The sequence below is a fragment of the Dromiciops gliroides genome, chromosome 2, assembly GCF_019393635.1.
Source record: "Dromiciops gliroides isolate mDroGli1 chromosome 2, mDroGli1.pri, whole genome shotgun sequence".
In the NCBI taxonomy this organism is placed as follows: Eukaryota; Metazoa; Chordata; class Mammalia; order Microbiotheria; family Microbiotheriidae; genus Dromiciops; species Dromiciops gliroides.
In genome coordinates, this window is record NC_057862.1 from 8729624 (window position 1) to 8747641 (window position 18018).

An 18018-nucleotide genomic window follows, 5' to 3' on the forward strand; every position below is an offset into this window, starting at 1 on the left:
CTCCAGAGAATACAAAAAAGTCACTAACTGACCTTGAGAAACCAAGAGTCTATTGCATGGGGTGAGAGGGATGTCAAACATCTGCACAGATAAATCAACACAAAGTACCTGCCAAGTCATAACCATCTATTTTAAGAAAAAACTAACAGGTATTTCTTAAGTGACTAGTGTCTGCTAGACACAGTGTGCAGTGATAGGGATAGAGAGACAATAAGAAAAATGCCCCGGACCCCAAAGAACTTGCAGTCTAATATCGGAAACAGCAGGTCCACAGATGATTCTTTGCAAAACACAAATATGAGCACATCTGCTGTGTGTTACACAGTATTAGGCAACGCAGATGCAGAGACGAGGGAGGAAACAATCCGTCTCCTAGCAGATATTACATTCTAACCACAAGGAAAGGGTGTGTGGAGGGAGAAAGGAGCAAAGGTGAAGGCTCCCAAATTCTGGGTTCAGTGGCTTCTGCTGTAGCCCAGAGTTTGGGATATGGAAATAAACACTATAAATAACGCCATGCTCATAACTGGGGCTTGGGCTGGGAGGCAGAAAGATTTTCAAGGAGGAGAGTATAGAACGTTAAATTTGTCCCCATCGTGATGACATTGTTTCTCTATCATAACAGGAGAATATTTCAAAGGGGAAATAAAGAGATCATTTCACCTAATTACCAGACCAAGAAATACAGCTCTGTCCCATCTCTGTTTAGGAACCAGATATTAAGAGTATATTTTGATTCATTTACATTGCAGGGCTGGAGAGATGATGCTGTGATGCTGATAAGTGCTTTCTTATTATGCAGCTGACATTTTCTCATTTGGTTCCCATACAAGGGTCAAAGGAATTCCTTTGAAAAGCAGTGGGTGTGAGAAAAAAAGCACTGGGCTAAGGGCATGCTGACTAGATTTGTATCTCCCTGGTGACCTGTGGCAGCTGTGTGACCAGGACCCAAGCAAGCCTCGGCTCCTTCCTCTTTCCATGGAGGAAACATTACCTGAATGACCTTGGTCAGAGGATGGTCAGCCAGCCCAAGTGAGACAATGAGTGGAAAGTGTGTCACATGACCTGTTACCCTAGACAGCTTCTGGTTTTTTAAAGTATTTGCTTTCTGCTGTCTCATTTTACTCCGATTATCAAGAATTTCACGTTCTGATAGGGGGAAAGAGACAGAAAGACAGACACACAGAGAGAGAAAGTATTTGAATGTGGGTGTGTGTGGATATGGATGGAGGAGGGGTGGTGAGGGGAGATCTGACTCTTTCACTCACAGCTTAACTTTTTCCCTCAAATCTATTTCAGTTCCTTAAAGAACACCCCACTGAATCTATAAGGGGAAGAAATCAAAGCATATAGCCAATTAAGGTCCAGCCCAATGAAATTATTCCCCATTCCCTTCTGCAGTGTGGATGGCTAACCATGAAAATGTTTGGAAAAAAGTCTTTTGGGGCCCCAACACACAAAGCATCCCTCTGAACCTCCAAGGGCTTCATTAGCTCACGCTGTCCTGACCACTGTCTAGTGTAGATGTGACTCAGCACTCAACCTCTCCCTCTCTTTCACTTTTTAGTGTGGAACTGGATTTTAAGCAGCAAGAGGACAAGCTCCAGCCAGTTCTGAGAAAACTTCATCCCATTGAGGAAACTCAGGTTGCACCCTTGCCTTACTCTCCGGAGACCTACTCCTCCACTCCCAAGCAAAAATCCAAAACTGAATCCAAAAAGCATGGAAGATGGAGACTCTGGTTCCTTTAACAAAACCATGGAATCGGGAGTCTGAAGGCCGCCATCTTGAAAACACACTGGAATTGAGTTATCCCTTTCTTCAAAGGTTCCGAATCAATTGAACAGTGCTGTCGTTGGGGCAACATCCATCTCTCACCACGCTTACCAAAAAGGCCTTTTTACTTAACAGATAATGAAATGGAGGCAAGGGATTAACTTCAGACCTTGCCCACATCTGTTTGTAGTTCACTGCTGTGTGATGGGAAATGGGAAGCGAAACATACATGGTCAAAGATGACGGATAAGCAAAACCCTTCCCCAGTTCCCCAGACCTGCTCCAGTAATGGTGGGCAGGTCACCCTTCTGGACACAGCAGAGAAACTCACACTTAGTTTCCAGCCTTTATTTTTCTGAAATACTAATAAGAAGAAAAAAGCAAGCCTTACGTTTGCACGGGACTTCATTTGTACATTTAATTTTGCAAACAAGCAGGGGGTGAGTGCAATTTTCAGCACACAAAATTCTGGAGAAAGCACAATTTTTTTCAAGTGGTCAGAGACCATGAATCTCTCTAAAATGTGACTCTGTGTATATTTGCCTTCATGTGCTGTAGAGTTAAGCCAAGCGATCCCATCTCTGTGTCTCGTCAACACCTCTTGTTGAGCATCTTCTTCACCTCCAGACCGACGCCATGTTTACTGCTCATTTCCCAATTGGCAAGCAGCCACGAATCGCCCAAAGTCAGGACATGCCTTTAATCACTGAAAGTTGACAGGGTCAAAGCTATGGGACACCAAGCTTTCTTAGATCTCATTTTTAATCTTTTTGGTACCCAAAGGACAAATAATCAATTCTGGCAAGAACCTGAAAACCAGACAATGAAGGCCACGGTTTCTGAGGCATCGTGGGCATTCTGTTGCCTCGGCTGAAAACGTTTTTGTAGGCTCCCTCTTCAGATATACTGTATGCCAATGGAAAAGCAGCCAGAGGTTTTATATAATTTGTTAAGCTTTGTAACAACTATTGATGACCTGACCATCTCAAAGAGAAACACAGTGCATTTTAGCTTAGCGGCCTCAACGGACAAACATCATCGCCACTTAACCTAGTAGAAAGCTGTACTCCCTGACATCCTTAGGAAAAGCTGTGAATCAAAAGTTTTTAGGTATTTTTTAAATAAACAAAGACACTTGGAATCCTTTCTTGGTTACACACAACAATGGAAATCTTCTTTATTTTTTCACTCATTCTTTGCACCTTTACGGCTCTCTTTTTATAACCGCCAAATCTCCAAGTTGTCACTAACTCTTGTCTGTCAAACTCACTTATCATAACAGAAACTAGGGATCTCCTTTCTCCTTTTTGTACACTTGAAATACTAGTGAACAGTGTGCTGCTCACACAACCAACGTGCGTCCTTTCCAGGCCCTGGCTCCGTCAGCTCCTGGAGCTAAGCCAGGGCTCCAATGTGAATTCCTCTGCCTTTACATGTTCAAGTAAGGTCCCAGTGAAGGATGGTATGTCTTGTAGCTGAGCAACAACTTAGCTAAGGTTTGTTACCAGGTTGGTTGGAGAGTGAAGAATTTTTATAGGCTCAGCAATTCATACAGCTCCTCAACTAAGTCTTAGGGGCTTGTAATCTGCATCAGTAGAGGGAGTAACAATGGTTGGGATGCCATGGATCCTTAGTACTACTGGAGCACAGATAGAAAAAAAAGTTGGAAGGAAGGGAGAGAAGAATGAAGGAAGGAAAGAGAGAGAGACAGAGACAGAGAGAGGCGGGAGGTGGAGGAAAGAAGGGAGGAAACAAAAACAGGAAGGAAAAGGAGAAGGAGGAGGAGGAAGAGGAGAGGAGAGGAGAGGAGAGGAGAGGAGAGGAGAGGAGAGGAGAGGAGAGGAGAGGAGAGGAGAGGAGAGGAGAGGAGAGGAGAGGAGAGGAGAGGAGAGGAGAGGAGAGGAGAGGAGAGGAGAGGAGAGGAGAGGAGAGGAGAGGAGAGGAGAGGAAAGGGAAGAGAAGGAAAGGAGTAGTGAGCATCCTTACAAGGAGCTTGGCCTCCTGTTTCAAATTTGGGTCCTGCTCCCTCCTCATTCCACATTAAACTCGTTTGAGTTCTAAGTATTTTCAGTCTACACAGGCATTGAGGCGAGCATGCCAGCGCTTGACTGGAAAAGCGTTCATAAGGAAAATGAGTCGCCAGTGCTCAGTGAGACGCCACGCAGCCCACCTGGACTCTGGGGCTTTAATGATCAACTCACCTCGATGGTAAAACTGCGTGAGGGCTAACAATCTTTGTACATAAGTAAACTATATTCAAAAGTATTTTTATGAGAGAAAAGGAGCAAGAAAGGTCACCCTGGGCCAGGAAGGAAGCCCGATTGTTTCATGTGGGGGAATAATGTGTTTCCTGTATTTTCTACAGTTTCTAATTAAAGTTATAAAAATGTTTTGAACAAGCTGGCCCACCTTCTGTCTGAAGACTTCCAACTATCTCGGGTGCAAGGATTGGGATGCTGGCAGCTTTCTGGAGAGCAAAATGAAACCTGACATGCAAACACGAGGTGCCAAAGCAGCCCGAGGGAAGGTCATGGCTGCCAGAGGGAGTCCAAGGTCCGAGCCGACAGAGCGCACTGTGGGCCTGCCAAGCAGCTTCCCAACTTGCTACAGACAGACAGATAGGCATACAGGCAGGCAGACAGACTGAGAGACAGGCAGACAAAGGCAGACTGAGAGGCAGGCAGGCAGGCAGACAGACAGACACTAGCCTGTCTCAGTGGGGAATCATGGTAGAGAGCCATTGCCCAAGACCTTCACTGAAAACAAATCTGGATTAAAGTAGAACAAATTTCATTTTAAAAGGATTCTAAAATTACTATTTTTATATGAGTTGCTAATCAGTTCTTTTCTTCTCTAGAAACAGATTAGTTAATTAACAATGACCCATTGCTGTGACTTTCAAGGAAAGGTGACCTTTCCTTACCCAGGGAGCTGCCAATAATGATGTCCCTGCAGAACTAGATTACTCACACCGTCCAAGGGGTGGAATAAAGAAAATGCTTCCTTCATCGCATTGCGTACAATCTGGGAACAAAATGGCACATATTTAAGGAAAATCCAACAGCCTTGAATTGGCCAGAACATGGATGCAATCAGTGAAGGCCCTGTTTTAAAAGGTCTGGAGACTGGTTTTCCATCCTAGGCCCTCAGAGAAGTGCCAAAGACACCCCCTCCCCCACCACCCCCCACCACCCCACCTGCCCCTTGCCCTCCTTCCTCTGTACAGAATGGGAAGCCAGGAGCCAATCAGAACTATCCATCCTTTGTAAACATCTAGAAGAGATGCTAAAAGATGGCACGGGCCTTCCCTTGAACTATTTCCCCTAGCATGAGGTTAACCTTCCGGAGGCAAGCTGGGGCCTACTCGCAGAGGCGGAAGTGGATCAAGTGGCTCCCCTCCCCTAGCTCGGCCCATGAGGAGAGGAGCAGATTCCAAAAGTAGCTTTGCCCAGCAGTCAGTTTCTTAGAGGCCAGGGACTGTTCCCTTGGTGCCTTTAGATCTCCAGCTTGTACACAGTAGGGATTTAATAAGTGCTTGTTGAATTAAAGTGACAACACAATAGTGGACACTTCTATAGCCACAGCATTCCTGTGCCCCTGTAGCCTGGACCTTTGGGAGTCCCCTAACTAGAAAGGCTAAATCAATCCACCCATCCACGTCTGGAACTCTAGACCAAAAGAAGTGAATGTGATTAGCTACCAATGAGCCAAAATGAACCCACTGGGCACTAGCTCTAAGCTCAGCCTAAAGTTCATGCTTCTTCAGTTCATCAAGAGCAGTCCTCAGTACTTTTGTATCCCCAGTCCTTAACAATAGTCCAACAGCTTAATTATAATGCCTTTTCTTTCATTAGCTCATCTTCCTCCCTCCTCTCCTCTGAGGCTTCATCCTTTAAACCACTTCCCAGTTCCCTGGTTATTGGCAGCTCCACCCCCAAGTGAGCTAACAGAGAGGACCAAGGTGGGGGGCGGGGGGGAGTGGAGGTAGAGCTCAAAACAACTTCACAACCTTGAAGGACCAGCTCCTATGAGGTCTAGACTCTTACTGTGAAGGTCAAATTTCAGGTTAGACTCACCCACCCAATGTCTCCAGTGGTTAAAACAAGGCGTTAGTGTCTAATAGGGCCAGGACTGGCTTCACGGCCCAAGGTCTGTGGGTGTCAGGCCCTATAATTCCCATTCAGGAACACAGGGATAATTCATGCATGAAGGACTCATGCAGAAATGTTTTCAATGGCACAAATGACACCATTAGGACAAATGCCCACGATTACAACTGCAAAGACTCACCACATTGCCTTGCTCCTCTCTTCCCTCAAGGAATAAAAGCAGAAGACTTCAAGCATCCTTGGGGTGAGGCGGGGCCTTTGGGTCCACAGGTAAAACATCTCAATTATAGCAGAGTCAGTTGAGCAAAGTCTCTCCATATGGAAGATGATTCAGACAGAAACATGACTCTCTTTGTGTCAGTAAACAAAGAACCCCTTGATTGGGACCAGGGCACACATGAGGCCACTTGGTTCCCAAGAACCTAACTTGTTTTCCTGGACATGGCTATGATATATGCCAGATCTGTTTGCCAAATTTGGTCTATCCAGGGAGTCTCTAATAAGGGACAATGTGGGATGTCCAAGCAAATTCAGTCTGTGGCACTCATAGTCATGTCTTCCCATGAACCCCCTGCACTGGTGCTCTAGGGGCCTTCCTCCTACACCCACGACAGGAACACCAGTGGAGGGAGCTGCCTCCTTATCACTGATCTTCCTTTTGTGTTTGGACACCTTAACACATCCTTGATGTTGCATTCTCTGGTAATAATGTCATATCCTAATCATACACACCTACCTTCTCCCATTAACTCAGTTACTCATTCATGCATTCATTCATTCTATAAGGTACAGCATAAAACCTAATGTTAGAAATGGTCATGAAAGAATTCATAAAGAATTCTTTAGAATGAGTGATAAAGTACTTCAGATCCTTAATACAAAACCATGCCAGTCAGTAAATAAATATTTCTTCACTGCCTACTGTGCGTCAGGGGACTGGTGGTACAAAGAAAAGTAAAAGCCAGTCCCTGCTCTCCAGGAGATCACTGTCTTCCAGTTTTCTACTCCAGATAAATAGTTTTTCCTTTGCTATGAGTCAAAAGAGAAGAACTCATGGACCAACCGAAAAAATTCCTGTCAAGGAAAGCAAAAAATCCAGAAAAAAAATCAGTAGCCAAACAAGGGGAAGGAGAAGGACACTACAAGGCAGGCAATGTTCTCTTTCAAAAAAGAAAATTGGAGAAAAGTTACCCTTTTTAGTGCTGGTTAGAGCAAAGTAAGAAAAATGACTCATTCATCACCAAAAATATAAAAATGGCTTTGAACTTTGGATATTTTAAAAGATTATTTCACGTTAAATATAGTGGCCTGGCTTTGAAAATAAGAATCTGTTTCAATGTAAACACCTCACAGGATGAATGCTCTGAAAACACAGCTCCTTCAGGAGGGTCTGTGAGAATTGAAGAGATTCCCCATCACTCTTAATGGAAGCTTAGAAGTAACTTTTAATAATTTATATTCTTTCATGGGGCCAACCATTTTTTTTCAGTGTTATAGTTGTGTATTGGAACCCTGTTTTGCATGTCTGGGAGGCTGTACAAAACAAATATATCTTCTGCGTTTTATATACATATATACATACACACATATACATGTATGTACATATGTGTGTGTGTGCGTGTGTATTTATATATGGAGCAGCTAGGTGGCATCATAGCACATTGAGCACCATCTTCCTGAGTTCAAATTTGACCTCAAACACTTGCTGTGTGACCCTGGGCAAGTCACTTAACCTATTGTTTGCCTATAGATACATATGTGTGTGTATATATACACATATATTCTCTCTTTAATAACTCCTACTTTCCTTCAGGGAGAGACGAGTTCAAAGAGACCAAAGCTCATTTTTGAGATGTTCAGTGTTCCATTTTCCACCATATTTTTTGCTTTACCTGCTCACTAATTGTCACCCTCAAAGTCCTCCCTCTTTTGGCTCATCTCATCATGGAAGTGACCCTGGGCCCTCCAAAGTTTTGCCAGTGGATTCCAAGCTGCAGAAAGGCTCAGATCACACTGGAAAAAGTCCTAAGAACAAGCACTTGGTTGGGTACCCAAGATGCAACTTCACCAATCCTCAGGAATAACATTCATCACCAGTCCGTTGGCAGGTGATCCTCAGGCTGGCGACTCCTGGCATGTGAGGCCTAGAGGCCTCTGAAGGGCATCCAGGAAGACAAAGCCACAGCTCCTTACAGATCCCCACACACATCTCCATGAATAGAGGACACAAGAAACACAGATGATCAAACCCAGGCCTAGGCAACATGAGACAAGACACGGCCCCCATCTCTAAATAAATCCTGTGGTTAGAAAAGGGAAAGAACCCCCACCCCCACCCCTCAGCCCCCAGCTCAGGGAGCTCACCAAGTCTTCTGGCATGAGACACGAATTCCCTCTTCTTCCAATCTAACCTGCTCTAAGAGTGTCCCTGAAGCCAGGTCGTCACCTAGTCACCTTTGTGGCAAGAGCAGCTTCCCCTACCTCTCCTAAGGGATAAAGCTGCAGCGGCTAAATATACAAACACCATGACCCTTTCACAGGCAAGGCAAGGTGACTGCCAGCCTTCTGCTGAAGAGGAGTTCTGTCAGCCCCTCCCTGGGGGAAAAGCCATGCTGCAGAGGGCAGGACAGCAGCACTCAGGGGTCTCAGACACTGTTATGTATGCGCAGGGCCAGGACAAAGGTAAGAGGGAGGGGGAGGGGCGCCAAGGGAGAGAAAAGAAGAGAAGGAGGAGGGGAAGAGAAAGGAGGGAAGGAAAGAAAAGGAGAGAGAGGAAGAGGAGGAGGCAGAAAGGAAAAGAGGGGAGGGGAGGGAGGGGAGGACAGGCAGAGAAATGGCCTAAAAGCAGCATGATGTTCTCCACGACACGCCAGCCTGCCAGAGATGGAGATGGCCTCACTCCTCCACAATCCATCGTTTAAAAAGTTAACTCAAGTCCACAAGCATCCAGAAAATGCCTACTATGTGTCAGGCACGAGGTTAAGCACTAGGGACAAGGAAAGTCAACACTAGTCCCTTTCTCTGTTCTCAAAGAGCTCATGCTATGGGGGGGGGCACAACATGCCAACAACACCGTCCAACTAAGACAGAAGCAATAACCTGCCAATAATCAATAAAGGGGAGGCACTGGCATTAAGGCAGACCAGGAAGGAAACAGAAATGTGCCCCACCCACCCAAGGCAGCCTGCCCAATTAATTTCTCTTCTTATTATATTGCTGCAATTAAGAGAATGAAATGAGCAACCTCCTAAGAGGAGTTTTGCCAGTTAAATCATGAAGCCCAGCCTTGTGCTGATGCCTGGGAGTTTTGTGCCCAGGTGTTCTGCAAACACACACTGATCAAGGGTCTCTCCACTATAAAGCTTCTCCCTCGTGCAGGCCTGAGCCAGCAGGAAGGTGTGACCGCCCTTGACCCTGCCTGTTTGCCCTGCTTCGTTCTTCCCTACCTCCTTGCCGAAGTCCACCACCTTGTCAATGCCTTCTCCGTTCTATCCCTAATCTAATTCTCGATGCAACAACACTGACATAAAAGGCAATTAATGCAGGAATCCTGATCCCAGGATGCTCACAGGGAGTGTAGGGATGCATACTAAACAAAGGCAGAGCCTCTACCTCACTTTGCAGCATCACTGGCTGAGTGCAGAGAGGTGCTGTCCGTGTCCTTTGAAAACCAGGTGGATGCTATGGCCCTGCATTAAATAAATGGAGAGTGGTCTGTTTATAGGACTCTGCTCCCATTCCTTCCAGGAGGCCTAGGGAAAGCAAGGTGATTTGATACAATTCGACCGGAGCTGGCTTCAATACTGGCACCAACTGGAAAGATGTCTGAGGAACAGGATTCAGGGATATTTTCAGCTGACGCTTTCCAGGGCTTTCCAATCCACATCTCCTAGCCAGTCTGGTTCCTGCCTCTCTCCCTAAAAGCATCTTGGTTCTGGAGCTTCTGTGGCAGCAACGTGGCAAAGTGAATAGACTTGTAGTCAAGTGGATCTGAGTTCAAATCTCACATTGATGCCTGTTAACTGTGTGAACCTCACTCAGTATGTTTCCTCAACTGTAAAATGAGAAAACTATTTGTAACCAACTCATCTGGTTATAAGGGTAATAATCACGGCATCAAACTCACAGGGTCAGATGAAACAACCTATGAAGAGTTTAACACATGTTGACTGTTGTTATTAATGTGACCCATCAGTGACCATCTCCTAGACTCAGTTTCTTCATCTGTAACATGGAAGGCTTGGACTCTCCTGCTTCTAAAGTCCCTTCCGGCTCTAAGCCTGCAGCCCATCACAGTGCCTGGCTCATAACAAAAGCTCGTACCTTCACTAAATTTTAAGCCATCCTTCCCGAGATGTTGGCCAGTATTTGGTCAAAACTCCTTATGGTTTAAGGATTCTAAGTCACAGTGAATGGGCCTCTCTGGAATTGGTCCAGTGACTGTTTCCCCTTCTCTATGTCTCCTACAAACACAGGTGGAAATGTTATCATTTAGTATACATCCACATTTTAGAATCTGAAAATAGATTTCATGTGACCCTGGGCAAGTCACTTAACCCTCATTGACTGGCAAAAAAAAAAAAAAGAGAGAGAGAGACCATAACATAAAACACCCCCCACTACACAGGTGAGAACATGGGAAAGAAATGCACAGGATAGGAACCTCTGAATGCACCCAAGGAAGGTTATTCCCACGTGAATGAGTTCTTGAACCCAGGGTAATAGTGAGGTATCGAGGGTTCCAGGAGCAGAAACAGGAGCTGCCATACACATGAAACCATTCCAAAGCAGTGGCCATCAAGACATACAGAAGAGGCCCCGGCTTCATCCTGGGGCTGGCTCAGTTTCCTCTTTATTTTATGACAGAAAACTCACTTTTGCACCAGAGAAAAGAATAACAACAGGAGAGAAGTAGGAGTAAGGAAGATCTACTTTCACAGGAAAAGCGACAAAAACGATTGGAAAACTCACAGAACCGCTTTCCCAAATCCCGAAATAAATCTGGCGCATTGACATATGACACATGGCCCATTCATGCTGTAAGAGAAAATACTTGTCCTGTCCCAAAATTCCTTTGAAATCAAATCTTCCATCAGTCAAATTTCCCCCCAGATTGTGCTTGGTACATTAAAAGAGAAAAGAAAAGACACAGGGGGGAGGGGAGAGTGTGGCATACACTAAAATGAGTTACTTTTTACTAAGATGAAAAAGAGCCAAACGTAGCATCTGATTTTGATTCTACGTCTGTGCAACTGAAGGATCAGGTTGGTCTTTGAAATTGCTCATCACGAAGCAGCCTCCGAGGGGAGCTAAGACGCCTGCTCCTTCCTCCTCTGGGGAACGTCATCAGTTTCAGCCAGCCTAGGGCTGCCACGACACTCCCCAATGGGCAGCAGCTAAGGTGGGGTGCCGGGAGGACGAGTTCAGCCAGATGGACAATAGGTGCGATCTCCGACTGGGCATTTGAGAAAGTCCAGCCTCCACCGGCAATTTTATCTGGGTCACAGTTTTAATTCAGCCATTTGCATTCCAAATTTGAGTCACAGATAAACAACAAACCAACACCCCTAAGCTTCTGATACAACAGTGACCATAAAAACATCAAATTCATTTACTGTGATTAAGATTTAAATTATGGAGAAATAGCCACATTCATCAACAGCATCACACATACACACACACACAGCTGACATCAGTAACCACTCACAATGAGCTCGGAATCCCGTCCCATGGAGATGACAGTCCGGTTCACTGTCCGAAGCAACTTCTCCATAATGAGCTGGACGTGTCGCTGCGTGGGTCCCTGGAGAAGAATCATATGGCAATGACAATCAAACCCAAAAGACTATCATTAAAATTCTAGCCCTGATATTTGTTATGAAATCTCTTTTACACAGTTAAGAGTAAATCAATTAGAACCCTTAACAAGATGAAAAACGGCCCTGTCAAAAGCAAAAGCCCACAGAAAGAAAATCCAAGCCATTTTATTAATTATAGCCCATTAATGATAATTTGTTGTATAACTGCAGGAATTTGATTTAAGCAAATCTTAAAAATAAAGAGCAGATCCAGTCAAACAATGTAATTTTTATGATATTTCATTAGTCAACCAATTAACCATCTGAAGACTTGGTCACTCTTTAAATCAATGATTATAACTGCTCTATCACTTAGTGGTGGTAGAGTAGGATAACGGAGAGTGAATCGACCTTGGGCCTCCAGCACATTCTGGCTGCGGGACCCTGGACTCGGTTAACACTGTAAAGTGAGGTGACAGGGGAGATGCCCACTGGCCTCGGTGAAGGGGATTCCACACCACAATTTCCCTACACAGACAAAATCACATGACCAACCCCCAAGGGATGTTGACACCATCTCCTTCCCAGCTTTCCAACAGTCCTCCTCCCTGCCCCGCTCTTACTCCCAGGCACCCCGCACACATAGGTCACTACTAACCACATCATTCCGGTAGAGCACCTCCAGAATGTTGCTGAGCAGCTGACAGCAAGCCTCCAGGTCCTCCTGCCTCTCCAAGTGATACTTCAGCTGATCCGTCATCATGGGGAGCAGGATCTCTCGGCAGTCTGGGCAGAAATGGGAGGGTACACATTAGGCCCTTGGCTGTGGAGGTTAAGGGGATTTTCCGCTTTGGGAGTCTTAAGGTCCATAAATAATCATTCTCTTAACAGGAAAATGCATTGGGAGCCAGGGGCAAATCTCTGGATGAGGCCAAGAATTTCTACTCTTATGCCCATCTTGATTTAGAGAACACCTACACTTGGGACTGCTAAGTGGCACCATAGTGCATAAGGCCTATGGTCAGGAAGACCTGAATTCAAATCTCTCTTCAGACACTCCCTGGCTGTGTGACCCTGGGCAAGTCACTTCACCCTGTTTGCCTGTTTCCTCATCTATACAATGATCTGAAGAAGAAAATGGCAAAGTATTCCGTTACCTTTGCCAAAAAGCCAAATAACCCCCCCCCCAAAGGATCACAAAGAGTCAGATACGACTGAAAAGTAACAAAACAACATTTAAAGGACCACCTCCTTCTGTCACACAGTTCTCTGATGACAACCTGTATTTCTGTAGGGCTTTTAAAATCAGGCCAGTGTTTGTTTCTGTTTGTGGATGTTTTTTAATGCTTTCTTCCCCCAAGAGAGATCCCAGAGTGGCCACGAAGGTTGTCCTCACTAGCCTGGAGCAGAGGGCAAGAAATAAAATAGGAGATTTATGGACCATTGGAATGACTGGAGCCGAGTGACCAGAAACACATTCGGCTGCCCTCCCCCCACTTCTGTGCTGTGAAGCTACTGACCCAATGTAAACAAGACATGCTCCACTGCTTATGTCTTCGAGGGGCAAGCATAAATTTGCTCCCATCCATCCGTGCCAACTCAGCCAGCACCTCAAAGGTTTGACCATCCTTCTACCATCTCATCCCCTGCTATCTTTGCTCACAGAATACTGCCCCTGGCCGCCCTTGCTTCTCTACATCTTCTCTCTATCCTCGTGGACTTGTTCCCTCCTTGTTATCTACAGTCATGAAAATCTCCCCAAATCTTTTTGCTAATTCCCAGATTCTATCGTTTCTCAAGCGATCACGCTCTATCTCTCCATTTTTCAGCCAAATTCCTTGAAAAACCATCAACAGTTAAAGGCTTTCTCTCCTCTCCTTTCTTCTTACTCTTCTGAACTTCCTGCAATCTGGTTATTATTTTTTTAATCTTTCCCGTGTGCAGCACTGCCTGGTACATAAGAAGAGCCTAATAAATGCACACCAATTGATCATTATCCCATTGAAATGGCTCTTTCCAGATTTAGCAGTGACCTCTTCGTGACCCGATCTAATGACCCTTTCTCAACCCTCGATGGGCTCTTTGTTCAGAAGCCTTTGCAACTGCTGACCACCCACTCCTCGGCACTCTCTCTGCTCGTGCCCGTGTGACTTTAGTCTCTACTGGTTCTCTTCCTCAATCTCTTTGCCCAGCGTCTCATCGATGCCTTTTCTGCTGTCGGTGTGCCCCATGGCTCTGTCCTGGGACATCTTTTTCTCTATAGTGTCTCGCTTTGGGGATGTCATTGTCTCCCAAGGATTCAGTTCCCATCCCTAGGTAGATGACTCCTACATGGAGATATCCAGCCCTGACCTCTCACTTAAGCTATTGAAGACCATCATCTCTATCATGTCTATGTAAAGGATTTCAGATCCCTTTATCCACTCTGTCCTATCTCTTGACCTCAGTCTCCTATTACCAATGGCTTCTTGGACATCTCAATATAGATGGACAGGCTGTAGATGTGCCCCAAGCCCTGCTCTCTTCACAATTTCCCTGTTACTTCTGAGGGCTTCCTCGTTCTTCCAGTCCCCTTGGCTAACAACTTGGGGGTCCTCCAGGACGCCTCACTTGCACTCGCCCTACATGTCCAATCGGTTTTCAAGTTTCATCATTTTGACCATCTCCGCATCTCTGGTATAAATCCCATTCCCTTCCCTCATCTGCCATCCTGGCATAGGCCCACATCGTCTCACGCATGGTCATCGGTGGGTACCCCTGCTTCCGGTCTCTAGGCCAAAGTGGGGACATCTCCCCAAGGCAATCCGGCCATGTCTCCTGACCCCCATCCAGTAAACTCCAGCAGTTCCCTATCCCTGCCACCCAACATAGAATCCTGTTCGGATTTGTAATCTCTTTACAACTTGTGCCCTTTTGACCTTCCCATACAGTCCAGGGTCCACAAGATAGTAAAGTCCCAGGCTCCGAACCCTTTTACTGGCTGTGCCCCCTTCCGCCAGGCTCAGAACATCCTTCCTTCTGCCTCTGCCCTCAGGTTCCCAGGCTTCCTTCAAGACAGCTCAAACCCCACTTTCTACAAAGGAACTTTGCTGGTCGCCCAGCTGCAGATCCCTACTCTTCCTGGGTAGCTTTGTATCTGTTTGGGGGGGGGGTGTTCACACACAGATACCACATGTACATATGTGGACTGTACTGTGTAGAGATATATATGTGGGTATACACATGCATGTGTGTAGAGACAGGGTATCTCTGTCATTAAAATGTAAATTCCTCAAGAGGAGAGACTATTGATTTTGTCTCATTATGATAAGCTAGCATGGTTTTGGTATGCAGTAGGCACTTCAAAAATGTTTGTTAATTCAGTGATTTTGTAAAAAGCCCAGCCTTGAAGGCATTTATATTCTGAGATATACTGGTCACCTACTTCTGGCCCCTCATTCCACCCAATTTCTCCATAGCCCAAGGGCAGCAATACCACAAGGGATCATTTCCAAGCACACATTTCACAAGCACTTTGTCAATGTCTACTGTTTACCAGGAACTGAAGACACAAGGACAAAGCATGCAACATCTCACCCCCTCAGGGAGCTCATAGTCTACTTTCCAAGAAACAACAGCTAAACTGTGAGTTCTTAGAAGCAGGGCTAGACTGCACGGAAGGCAGAAGAGCTGTTGGTCCCGGGCCCCGTAGCCAGGGCTGGCAAGAACTCATCACTTGGTTTTGCTCCTTCCTCCCACTCCCTGAAAGCATCCTGCACCACCTGGGAAGGGAGGGACCTGCCTGCAAAGACAGATTCTGAGCAAATTCAAGGGACACCGGGTGGGCCTTGCCCTTCACCAGCTGTGTTCCGATCTGGAAGCCCCCTCAAGCTCTTTCACAAGCAGACAGCGCACACAATGAACTCAATTCAGCTGCATCTAATTTGACCTTAAAGTGAGTCTCTTTTCACAAAGCCTTTTTGACAGTGAAGAGCACACCATTCCGATGAACTCAAGATGCCTAAAAAAAGAACTCATTTTTTCCCCTAAAACCTTTCCTCTTCCAAACTTTCTGATTTCTGTCAAGGGACATTGGCCCAGGGAATCCAGGGGGCAGAGGTCAGAAGGAAGACTATTCCAGGCACCTTCTGTCCTCCAAGTTCAGAGTCTCAGTGTCATCATCACCTCCTCATTCTCACTCCTTCCTTATCAAATCCAGTCATTTTTACTTTGTAGACCATCCAACATGCCCATTGGTAACCCCCTTTCCTGAGAGAAAAGTAAAAAACCCTCTTTGTCCTATGTCCATAAGTCAACTAGAGGGGCCCTGGGATGCCCATTGATTACAGGAGAACCGATTCCACTTCTAATAAGTAATCAATTAAAAAGAACTGAGCTGGAATTCATGAGCAAGAATAATGACTTCTTCAGACAGGAAGCTAACAGACATTAGGTTATTTTGCCAGGTAACAACAAATTGAGACTTTTTTTTCCTGGTTAGCCCTACCAAAATCCCTTGGGGTCTCAAAAGATTCCTTGAGCTATCCACCAAGAGGCTGATGCCCAGATCCCATTTTCTATCTCTACCTCATCAAGAACTTCTCCTCTCACAGGGCATAGTGTCCCCACAGGCTCCCCACCTGACCACAACCACTTGCCCCAGGTACAAAAACTGCTGTTCAGAACGATGCAGAAATGGAACCTACAGTGGTCATTTTAGCCTCAAGCCACTGTGGTCTAAAAGAAGGCAAATATAGCAGTAAGGAATTCCTCTTTTCATTTTGAAATCCAAACCTGGAGTAAACAACAGACTCCATATCTCATAAAGAAAAGTGCCCTGACCCATGGAATCTGCTATTTTCTTTGCATTTATTAGGGATGACATCTCAGAGAAAGTTCACAACAACAAAAGTCTAATTTCAGCCCCTAAGTTGGTGGGTTTCATCACACGTCTCAGAGACCAAGAAACACATCCACCCACTCCCCTCAGTTTTAAACCTCAGAGTCTTCAAAAAGTCCCTTAGGACATAACCAGCTATTGAAGAATCACTATCTGACTCCAGAGTATAGAAAAGCCTTGGTTTTGGAGGTGACTGGATGAGACTGGGTGACCACTGCTAGAAGTGGGGGTCAGAGACCTGAGTTCAAATCCCACTTTGGATAGTTTGTGACCCTGAGCAAGTCACCCAACCCCTCTCAGAGACTCCCATTTCTCAGCTGTGAAATGAAGGTTGGGCTATGCAGGCATGGAGGCCCATTCCAGGGCTATAGCTTATCATTCTATGAGACTTAGGTCAGGGAGCTCAGTGGTAGCAGAACACCAGGCTTTAAACAGCCCTCAAGCCTGTTCTCCATAGATGCCCTAATGTTGAGAGTTAAGCCAAAGGTTCCCAAAAGGCTCAGCACAGTTGTCTGGAGCTAACACTTCAGTGGATTTTCTTTCTCTTCTTTGCGGAGATTCCAGCAGATCACTTGACTTTAGTTGGTGGGCACAATGATGAGGGTTTGGCCCCTACCACCTGAGGAAGCCCCGTAATCATTTCTCCATCTTATAGCCAGAAATAATCTCCTCAGAGAAACTGCCGAATCCCCAGGAAAGGAAGAAACTTGGAAATCTCCATTTGCCCCAGACAGGTGTCCCCCCCCCTCCCCCCCTTAGCCTTAAAGATGGAGGAAGCGTCCAAGGACCTGGAGGCTCATCGTGCACCCCTGCTTCAGATGCCATCTCTGTGCTTTTGCACAGGCTTCCTCAGGAATGCTCACTCTCCTCCCCGCCACCCTGAAGAATGCCTGGCTTCCTCCAAAGCCTAATGAGGCAGCCCCCACCCCCACCCCTCTCCGGATCCTCCCTTCGTCAGGGCTCTCCACTGCCCTGGAATTATTCTGTCTCGATTCTGTATCTACCGGGCGTGAACTTATCTCTGCCCATGTTGTCTCCACCAATAGACTATATGCTCCTTGAGGACAGGAAATGATTCCTTTTTGCCTTGGCCTCCCTAACACCAAGGACAGCACTTGCCATAGAGAAAATGTCTCATAACCATTGCCTGAATTGCCTAGAACCTCCCAGGCATCTTCATGACTAGGATACACAATTATAGACAATAGGATACCAACATCTGCTCACCGGCTGTTGCCCAGGTCCAAAGCCCAGTGATGCATGTTGGGATAACATTTGCAGATGATAACATATTTATCTTAATAAAGAGATATGCACAGACATCATTATTGACTTACCAGTGCTCAAGCAAAATGTCTGGTCATCTTGCAAGAGCCCTGTTGCAGCCCAATGTGGGTATCAGCATAGCTTTATCTATTTAAAACGTTTGCTTTTATGAACGCCAAGCAATGTGTTT

The 18018-nt window shown here is 45.8% G+C and overlaps 2 protein-coding genes across 3 annotated transcripts in view; one reads left to right on the plus strand and one right to left on the minus strand.

Moving 5' to 3' along the window:
* The window catches only part of INSYN2A (inhibitory synaptic factor 2A), an 80986-nt gene extending 77442 nt beyond the window's left edge, over window positions 1–3544 (plus strand). Inside the window, exon 4 of the mRNA XM_043984308.1 lies at window positions 1568–3544. Coding sequence (XP_043840243.1) covers window positions 1568–1751 — 184 coding nt within the window. The 3' untranslated portion in view covers window positions 1752–3544. The remainder of the gene's footprint in view (window positions 1–1567) is intronic.
* Window positions 1–18018, minus strand: part of DOCK1 (dedicator of cytokinesis 1) — a 586118-nt gene that overhangs the window by 364252 nt on the left and 203848 nt on the right. For both annotated transcript variants that reach the window (XM_043984307.1, XM_043984306.1), the window contains exons 26-27: window positions 12342–12469; window positions 11593–11688 (exon numbers count right to left, since the gene is read on the minus strand). In XM_043984307.1, the coding sequence (XP_043840242.1) occupies window positions 11593–11688; window positions 12342–12469 (224 nt within the window). The remainder of the gene's footprint in view (window positions 1–11592; window positions 11689–12341; window positions 12470–18018) is intronic.